The sequence below is a fragment of the Myotis brandtii genome, unplaced genomic scaffold (assembly GCF_000412655.1).
Source record: "Myotis brandtii unplaced genomic scaffold, ASM41265v1 scaffold32, whole genome shotgun sequence".
Classification (NCBI taxonomy): Eukaryota; Metazoa; Chordata; class Mammalia; order Chiroptera; family Vespertilionidae; genus Myotis; species Myotis brandtii.
In genome coordinates, this window is record NW_005362269.1 from 4,034,275 (window position 1) to 4,044,486 (window position 10,212).

General features: G+C 38.4%; 1 protein-coding gene across 5 annotated transcripts in view; it reads right to left on the bottom strand.

Annotated features, from left to right (window-relative positions):
* Nucleotides 1-1,024: 1,024 nt before the first annotated feature.
* FAM114A2 (family with sequence similarity 114, member A2) overlaps nucleotides 1,025-10,212 on the bottom strand; it is a 27,140-nt gene continuing 17,952 nt past the window's right edge. For all 5 annotated transcript variants that reach the window (XM_014543135.1, XM_014543134.1, XM_014543137.1 and 2 more), the window contains 5 exons: nucleotides 9,157-9,276; nucleotides 8,302-8,441; nucleotides 6,106-6,178; nucleotides 5,469-5,522; nucleotides 1,025-2,693 (listed from right to left, as the gene is read on the bottom strand). In XM_014543135.1, the coding sequence (XP_014398621.1) occupies nucleotides 2,592-2,693; nucleotides 5,469-5,522; nucleotides 6,106-6,178; nucleotides 8,302-8,441; nucleotides 9,157-9,276 (489 nt within the window). In that variant the 3' untranslated portion in view covers nucleotides 1,025-2,591. The remainder of the gene's footprint in view (nucleotides 2,694-5,468; nucleotides 5,523-6,105; nucleotides 6,179-8,301; nucleotides 8,442-9,156; nucleotides 9,277-10,212) is intronic.

Below are 10,212 nucleotides of genomic sequence, written 5' to 3' on the forward strand. Positions count from 1 at the left end.
AAACAAGTACAAAAAGGAGGTCTTCATTCAGGTGGAGAAACCACAAGGTCTTGTGTCCTGACTGTAGGACTAAAAACTACATTAGCACTAATTTTGGATTTGTGGAAACACCTATATGAATTATTATTGTATATTTCAGAGTTCTGTCAATCTGGGTATCTATGTCTAAAAAAAAAAAAAAAAGTAAGGAAAAAATAGCTTGTCCAATCTGTTTCCAATGTATTGTATAAAGGAAAGGCCAGGAATTAGTTCATGGAAGTTTCTGTTTTTTTTAGATCAAATTAATGAAGTCTCTTTTAATCATAGCCTTTTAAGATCTCAATAGTAGGAAGAGAAACATTTACTCCAATAATAACTGAACATATTACCTATCGAGTTGTTAACTGGAAAGGGAGTTGCACATATTAGGACATAATGGTAAATCTTAAACCCCAGAAAATTTAAAGGGAAGAGCACCAAAAGAGTAGGTATCATCAAGAAACTACAACATGTACCAACCTCAAACAGAATAATGAAGCATGTACCATCCAAAACCATCACCATAATCCAATAGGTTCCAAGATGCCCCCTAAATTTACCTAGTCACCTATGAATGAGTATTTATGCTCTTACTTCTCTCTCTCTACTGAATCAAATAACTTTTTCTTCATTATATTTTAGGTGTTATTAAGAATTGGTCCTTTTGTCATTTCTGGTGGATGGGGGGAAGCTGATGAGAGAAATGAGGGAGAAAGAAAAGAGGCAGTGTGTCACATTTGGTCCAATCTAAAACTGGTCAAATTCAGGACTCCAATCTGAATAGACACATACAAAGAGTTACTGTTCTGCCCTCCACATCTATAACCCTCTTCTTGAAAGAAAAACCTTAGACATGTTTCTAGATCAAAGAGTAAAAGCTACAAACTTCAATTTACAAAAGTCTGAACAGGTAGTAGGCACTGTGACCAGTTCTAAACCCTCCTCAAGGAGTACCTTGCTCAAGGGATCCAGGTTCAGACACAGCAACGGAACTTGAGGCAATAGATCAGAACTGGAACACCAACTTTATTAACCACAAGAAAACTGTTTCTGAAAATTCAAAATTTGTCACTTTGGGAAAGATAAAATTTGTCTATAAAAAGTAATATTTAATTTTTTTTCTGATCACTTTAGAACAGAATATAAGCAGAGCTACATTCTAGTGTTACTGGTATACCTATTTAGCCAAATCTATTTATTTTCCTCCTTGCTTAGAAATAGCCCCTTACTTCAAATAAGGCAATTATATAGAAACAGTCTTGACACTGATCTATGTTATGACTTTGCTATTTTTGGGGTCTGAGAAAGCTACTGGGGCTCACATTTAGACAAAAGGATCAATTGAAAAAAATTATTACATTCTATTTAAAGGTTTTAGAAGAGTGGCAGAACTCACAAAAGCTACCTAAATCATTAAAAACCATAAGGTTGAAGAACTTTTTTAAAAAGAGTGAATACCAAAATAACTTTTAGAAAGACAATAGGCTTTCAGTCTCTTAAACAGTCAAAGAGAACAAAAATAAGGCTCAAGATCTAAAGGATAAAGTTGTATTTATAAACATGCTAAAGAATACATTAAAACAAAAAGGATAAGGAAAAATATACCATGACTAACAGGTTAAATCCTGTGATAATGAACATCATTACTATGGGACTCCACAATCCACTTCAACAATAGTCAATCAACAAAAAATCCATTACTATAAGCACTTCACACTCCTTTGGAGCTGGCTCTTACCAAATTTATCCTGCATATGGGATATGCATGAAAAACATCTGGAGAGATTCAGAATATCTGCAAACATGGAACTGTTTCTCTAAATGGCACTTATTGATCTTGAATCCAGTTGAGTAGAGGTCAACAACTTAAAACTTGTCATCTTGGAGTGAGAGAGCAATTATGGGAGAGCAATTTGAAGCCAAACAACACATTGCTATAGTTAACTCGTGTGGCTACATGTATTTTCTATAAGTTTCTCCTCAATGCCAACTATCTGCTGAGAATTAAAAAGCAGATAAAAGTTTCTAACCAATTCCAAGAATTTATGTAATAAAGGGTAATCATTATAAGAGTTTATATATACGCAGCTTCTTAAAGCCATAGATTTTATTAAAGAAAGAAGAAAGTGCATGGCATTCATAGATCAAGCACATTAATCCTAGAATACAAAATTAAGTACTTTTTCTCTTAACAGCCAATTATATCCATGAAAAAACTGTTAGTGTTTTGCACCATCAAAGAAAATACCAATATTTTTACCTGAGTATCCCAATAACCTTTATCTAGAGCTATTATTTTTGAACTTTCTTTAAAAAGTTTCTTTTCAAATAATTTATTAATTATAACAACTGGGAAGAGCAGTGTGAGAACCTGAATACTCCAGCCAAGCAGTGAAGGCAACAAACTTCCTATAAAACTGCTATCCTGCCTGAATGTTTATATACCAAAATAGCCCTTCTCCTTCACTTCTGCAAGGGTACCCAGAATAGAGTGGCATTTCTTGGCCATCACAAGTCTCAGGTCAATCTTCTCTGTTCTTCAATGTTCTGACAAAGGCCTCTGGCCCTGCAATTCATGCCTCTGGTAATTCGGTCTTGTTTTCAATGAGCGAGATCTCCAGCACAGGTAAGAGTAGCTGAAAGGCATCCTGAATATAGGAAGCACTATTTGATGCCTGTCAGGATTGAAAAAAAAGGAAAAGAAAAAGAAAATATCACAGTCACTTAAAAGAGAAAATATACCATAAGACAACAACAACAACAAAAGACTATCCTATCTAATAATAGAGAAACATGGTAATTAACCATAACTTCGCTACCCTTCCCATTGGCTAATCAGCGAGATATGCAAATTAACTGCCAACAAAGATGGCGGCCGGCAGCCACACAGCTGAAGCGAACATGAGGCTTGCTTGCTCCAGTGACAGAGGAAGCCAAGGTTCCCCGCCTGCCACAGCCCAGCTCTGAGCTCCAGATGCAACAGAGTTTCAATTATAGAAGCTAGACAAACCCAGATACCTGCTTTCAGCCAGCCACAGTCTCAGACCTGGAGCCGGCTCTCAGCTCCAGTGACAGCTATAGAAGATAAAAAAATCCCAGAATAAAAAAAAAAAGGCTGGGAGCTTCAGTCTCCCGCCAGCCTGAAAACAGCCCTCAGCCCCTCACCCACACTGGCCAGGCACCTCAGTGGGAACCCCCACCCTGAAGGGGGTGTGACCAGCTGCAAACAGCCATCAGCCCGTCATCCAGGCTGGCCAGGCACCCAAGCAGGACCCCCACCCTGATCTGGGACACCCTTCAGGGCAAACCAGCCGGCCCCCACCCGTGCACCAGGCCTCTATCCTATATAGTAAAAGGGTAATATGCAAACTGACCCTAACAGCAGAAAGACTGGGAATGACTGGTCACTATGACACACACTGACCACCAGGGGGCAGACGCTCAATGCAGGAGCTGCCCTCTGGTGGTCAGTGTGCTCCCACATGGGGGAGCTCTGCTCAGCCACAAGCCAGGCTGATGGCTGCCAGTACAGCGGTGGGGGTGGGAGCCTCTCCTGCCTCCTCGGCAGAGCTAAGGATGTCCGACTGCAGCTTAGGTCTGCTCCCCGCTGGCAAGTGGACATCCCCCGAGGGCTGCCGGGCTGCCAGCGGGATGTCTGACTGCCAGCTTAGGCCCAATTCCCCAGGGAGCAGGCCTAAGCCAGCAGGTGGTCATCCCCCGAGGGGTCCCAGACTGTGAGAGGGCACAGGCCGGGCTGAGGGACTCCGCCTCCCCCCAGAGTGCACAAATTTTTGTGCACCGGGCCTCTAGTAATTTATATAAATCTAATTGAATTGTAGCCTGACAAATAAGGGCAGACTTGACCATTTTGGTAAAGTTACAGGGGAAAGAATGATCTAGCTCTTAAGAAGATATGAAAGCAGCAACAAAGAATGTCAGCATCTTTTGCCCAACTTGCACAGCAAAAATAATAGGCATTCTTTGGCATCCCACTCAAATTTGGCATTCAAAGCATTTTGGTCAATTACTCAAAGAGGATTTCAGAAGACTATGAATCTTACACCAATAAAATTTCCAGTCCATTGTGATAACTCTTCCAGGGACTCAACACAATCAGTGAACACGAGATAGGTGCTCACAAAAGTAAACAAGGGATACTGCTTTTAGAGATGATTACAGTATAGATAAATTTCTATCTGACATGTTCTAACCTTCCAGAAGAATAACAACAGAGAGTTCGTTACATTAAGATAAAATGTATAATTTCCAGGACAAGTGTTTCAAATCTGTAAGCAAGAACCACCAACTTAAAATAGCAACAGGGAACCTGTATCAAGTGAGTTTACCTATTTTGGATTTACCAATGGCAAGCACTCCTATTTAAACTTCAGTGTGACATTTGATACTGAATTTTCCAGCCAAAAGAGACCTCAGTGACTATCTAGTGAAATCTCTCATTTTGTAAATATAGATGAGATTGCCATGAGATTGCCGGGTATAGATAGGGTCATCAGCAAATCAGGGAAGATCCAGGACAGGATTGGGCTCCTAGCATGCAAACTTACCTCACCTAAACATCGTTGCCATCTACTAAATCACAAACTTACTTTTTTAAAAACAACTGTTTAAGTGATCAGAATAATTTCCCTGACTTTTCAAGGAAAATTGTGCAGTTAAGGAATTAAAGGCATTTCAATGGTGGTGACTTTAAAGAATTCAAAACTAAAGAAGTAACTAACAGTCCAGGAGCAAAACACAAAAAATCTTTTTCAATTCATATTAAAAGCCTAACCAATTATCATATATATTTTCTCCTCTCCAGATTTTCATAAACGTTTTAAACAGATTATCAAATGTCCAATTGTTCACAAAATTTACAAGATAGAGTTCTTAAAACATGGAATCCAGAAAGCATCACTCATGGGAGCAATATTCCATGATGATATCCTCTTATACCTCCCTTTTTCATGGATTTAAACAACCCACCTCCTTAAATCTAATGGACTAAGGATTATGTAAACATGACAAAACAAAGCAAATTTCCTGACAAGGAAATGACAAAATGTTGTGTGTTGTTTTTAACAAATCTCTGCTTAAGTATTAGTCCTTTAAGAAGCAGTTGCTTGCCTGCTTTTAATTTCCAACCCTTCCTGTTTATCTGCTGGTTTCCAGGGATATTTTGTTACTGAAAATTGTCCATTAACTGCCAAAGGATAGTACTAAGTAATGACAGCTTCCAACTTCCTGTGCACTTTATCCAGCAGCTTTTTTATATTTTGTAATTAATAAACAGGGAATATGCATCAGATATACACATGTGGGGTCATATATGCATCGATATAGCTAAATTACCAACCTTGTGAAAAAAAAAAAAAGGCCAAAAAATAAAAACTTAAGAAGAGTTAATTAATACAAAATGCCTAAAAGACTTAAAAAGAATTACTACTAACCTCTAGAAATACTGCAGTAATTAATGGATTAAGGACGTCTGCCTTTTCTTTGACCTAGAATAAAGGATACAGAGTTAAATACACACAGCAGATTAAAAAAAACAATAAACATGGTATGATCCCACTTTGAAACATACAACATACACATACACAAACACCCAAACATAAATGTAAGCATAGAAAAAATCTGGACTAAGAGAGAGCAAAATGTCATATTTGGAAGTGCTTTAAACTTTAGCTTTAACTACAACTCTCCTACTGGCTAGCCACAGTCTACTCCTACAATGTGGATGAACCTCAAAAACATTATGCTAAGTGAAAGAAACCAGACACAAAATACTACAGATTGTATGATCCCATTTGTATTAAATTTCCATAATGGGCAAATCTATAGACAGAAAGTAGATTAGTGTTGCTCAGGGATATAAGAGTATAGAGGAAAAGAAATGACTGTTAATAGTATGAGGTTTTCTGGGACATAATGAAAATGGTCAAAAATTAGATTATGGTGATGGTTGCACAACTCTATAATATACTATGAAACCAAATGTTATGGTATGTAAACTATACTTAAATAAAGCTATTTTCAAAACAAAACAAAACAGACATCAGCCAAACAAGAGGCATGAATTCTTACCCCAGCAGTTGTTAGGTAGGTGGTAAACTCTTTAGACAAAGAGGACAACTCTTTACATAACACAACCGTCATCCTAGAGAAGAAGGGAGAAAAGTCAGGATGGTTCCTTCTTTTGTTTGTCTTTCACTCTTTCTTTTAATAAGCTATATTTAACAACTGTCAGAAGAGAACAAATCACTCCTGGTACTAAATGTGAAAGAAGGAAGCTTTTAAAGGGAGGAAGTATGCCTGTCAGCTACCCTATGCATTTGGTGACCCATTCGAATAGGCATCCATGCTACAGGAAGAGAAGGTTCACTCCTTGGAAAAATATTTTTCTACAAAATCCTCTAGAAAGCAATATACTTTCCAGGAAAATCAAAGGAAATAACAAAAAATACATTTTAAGGCAACAATACTTCCATTTAGAAATATAGTTAAAATTCATACACATTCATTTATTCAACAAATATTTTTTAAAGTCTTCTTTGTGCCAGGTTCTAAGCCCTGGGGATATATCAGTAAACAAGCAAAGTCACAGTTTTCATGGATTCTAACTTACTTGCTTATTAAGGGGGGAGACTATATATGATATATAGATGGACAGATGTGTGTATATGTAGGTATATATGTATATGTATACTTATATACACAGATATATAAACACATCCATATATTCATTTTTGTCCTATAAAATAAAACCCTAATATGCAAATTGATGGAACAGCAGAACAACTGATTGCTATGATGTGCACTGACCACCAGAAGGCAGACGTTCAAAGCAGGAGCTGCCCCCTGGTGGTCAGTGCACTCCCACAGAGGGAGCACCGCTCAGCCAGAAATCACGGGCGCAGCAGCGGTGGCGCGAGTCTCTCCCACCTCCCTGGAAGCCCTAAGGAGCAGCGAGCCGAGCAGTAAGGAGCTGCGAGCAGGCGGGCAGTAAGGAGCGAGGGATCCTGGACTGCAAGAGGGATGTCCGCCGAGGGGTCCCGGACTGTGAGAGGGTGCAAGCTGGGCTGAGGACCCTCCACCTCCACCCCCAGTGCACGAATTTCATGCACTGGGCCTCTAGTATATATATAAACATATGTATACATACACACACCATATACACTAAATGGTGATATGAGCTAAGAAAATAAAGCAAGTAAAGGATTAGAAAATAGGAGAAGATACTATTTTAGATTGGGTGGTAAATAAAACAGCATTTGAGTGGAAACCTGAATTCTGTGAGGGAGTGAGTCATGACTGAAAGAGCATTCCAAGCAGTAGAAATAGCCATTTTTCCACAGAACAGGCTGGCGTGGGATTCCGAGTCCCCCATCCTAAGAATGTGCAAGATAAATCCAGGCCCCCCCTATTACAGAGGGGCATCAAAACCATAGGTGAAGAAGAGGTCTGGAGAATATCAAGGGCCCCTCCCAATCCTAGCACACTGCACAGTCTCACACACATTTTTTTCCAATGAAAATTCTCATTGTTTAATTAAGAGATTTCCATATTTACAAATAGGTCATTTTTTTCCTCCTGTGACTATCTACATTCTATTATTTTTGAAATTTTTGTTCAAGATCAGTGAAAAAAGGGCAAATGCAGAGGCAACCAGTCAATGTGTCTCTCTCATATTGATGTTTCTCTCTCTGTCCTGGCCTTGATCCATTCCTCCCTTTCACTCTCTCTAAAAATCAATGGGAAAAAATATCCTCAGGAGAGGATTAACAAAACAAAACAACAAAAATAACCTGGGTAGATTATTTAACATCTCTTGAGTCTGCATTTCTTCACTTTTAAAGCTAGAACAATTATTTAGGGTTATTGTAAAAATTAAAAATGACACATGTAAATCCATTAGCATGATGCCTGGCATGTAATTAGCACTCAATAACTTAATTATCCAGAATTGAGATTCTTAGGACTATTTTCTGTTTTTACATATGTAAAATTCTATTCCTAGTAGGACTAATAATCTGAGAACTAGTTTCCAGAGTATAAAGTAGTTAATAAAAAGGCAGAATTATAATGTAGTTTTATGGCAGTGAAAAAGAAACATCACACTTGGCTATACAACTAACTAAAACCCAAAATGAACAAAACCTGAAATATGTGAATGGTACAGTGTGAATAGTATCTTGCTGAAAGCTTTTAAAACTTTGGAAATAAGCCCAGAAAACTCTTTCAGTAATATGTATCACTTACAAGGATACTTATTACACTTACTGGGAAAGGGTTCTGCTTCTTTCTATAGCTGTCACTTCCTGCTTCCGGCCATGTAGAACCAGAGCTGCTGTTTTGTGAAACAATTCAATTGAGTAGGCAGTCATTTCAGCTAGGCTCCGGATTGCAAATGCATGGATATCCTGGATGAAAAAACAAAACAAAACAAAACAAAGCACAGGTGTGTTTTTTAATCTCAGAGGAAATGACATCACCTTACTTCTCTCACACTGAAGGAGGATTCAATACCTTGAAACCTCTTCTTACATAGCAGTAATATAACTTTACAGCTGGACTCACTGCTGCAAAAACAGAGGCTGCCCTGAAGTTAGATGTGACCATGTGACTAAGTTTTCAACAAAAGATTTAGATAAAGCGTCTTGTGGCAGCTTCTGGAAACCCTCATGAAACCACACACGTACCCTTTATCTCTTTCTTCACTCTTTTCTGTCCTATAGTCTGGAACTAAGATGTTACAATCTTGAAACACAAGGTAGAAATTATGGATAAGAGTGCAACAAAAGCCCTAACCGGTTTGGCTCAGTGGATTGAGCGTCGGCCCGTGAACTGAAGGGTCCCAGGTTCGATTCCGGTCAAGGGCATGTATCTTGGTTGCGAGCACATCCCCAGTAGGGAGTGTGCAGGAGGCTGCTGATAGATGTTTCTCTCTCATTGATGTTTCTAACTCTATCCCTCTCCCCTCCTCTCTGTAAAAAATCAATAAAATATATATTTTTTAAAAAGAGTGCAACAAAATACAAAGAGCTTAGGTCCCTGACTGCAATACCCCCACATCTTAAATCCTTAAAAAAACAAAACAAACAAACAAAAAAAGAAAACTTTATTTGCTTTGGTTACCTCTATTGAATTTTTATTTATTTGCTCAGTTTTTTCTCCTTCCAACTGTTTTTCTCCTTCCTTCTCTTCTAATGGCTTCTCCAGAGATGTCCTGATCCATTCATAGGCTGTATTTCTTGCCTAAATAAGAATTGAACAATTTAATTCAGCTTACCAAGATTACTGAGCACTGACCAAGAACATGTTAGCATCATGGAAGTTGATGCTTTTGTTCTCATCCGAACATAACACCTAGTTTTTCAGTACCTAACTTACTAGGACTCTCTACACCACTTAACACTACTGTCCACTCGTGCCTTCTTGAATTCTCTCATCCTTGGGCTTTTTAAAAAATGAGATAACTTACACACAGCAAAGTGCACAAATCTTCAGAGCACAGCTCAAGAAATGTTTACATGTACATATGCCTATGTATCTGGGACCCAGGTCAAGATAAAGAACATTCCCATCAGCCCTAGCCAGTTTGGCTCAGTGGATAGAGCATTGGCCTGCAGACTGAAGGGTGTCGGGTTCGATTCCAGTCAAGGGCACATGCCTGGATTGTGGGCTCCATCCCCAGTAGGGGGCGTGCAGGAGGCAGCTGATCAATGATTCTCTCATCATTGATATTTCTCTCCCTCTCCCTTCCTCTGAAATCAATAAAAATATATATTTTTAAAAAATAATAATTTTTAAAAATAAAAAATATTTGAAAAACAAAAAAGGATATTCCCATCACCCTAGCTGGTCCCCCATACCCTTTCCTAGTCAGTACTGCTCAAAAGGAGTCCCCCTACCCCTACCCAAAAGTAACCACTCTTCTGCCTCACTATAACTTAATTTTACGTGCTCTTAAAATGCATATAAATGGGATCATAAGTATGTTCTAATTTGTGTCCAGTTTCTTATGCAAAACATACTGCCTGTTACTCGATTTATCCACATAGTTGCTGTGTGTATCAACAGTTCATTCTTATTTATTGCTGTGTAGTATTTCATTTTATACATATACCACAATTTACCAATTCTGATAATGACCATTTGGGATGTTTCTAATTTTCTTTAACTTTTGTAATA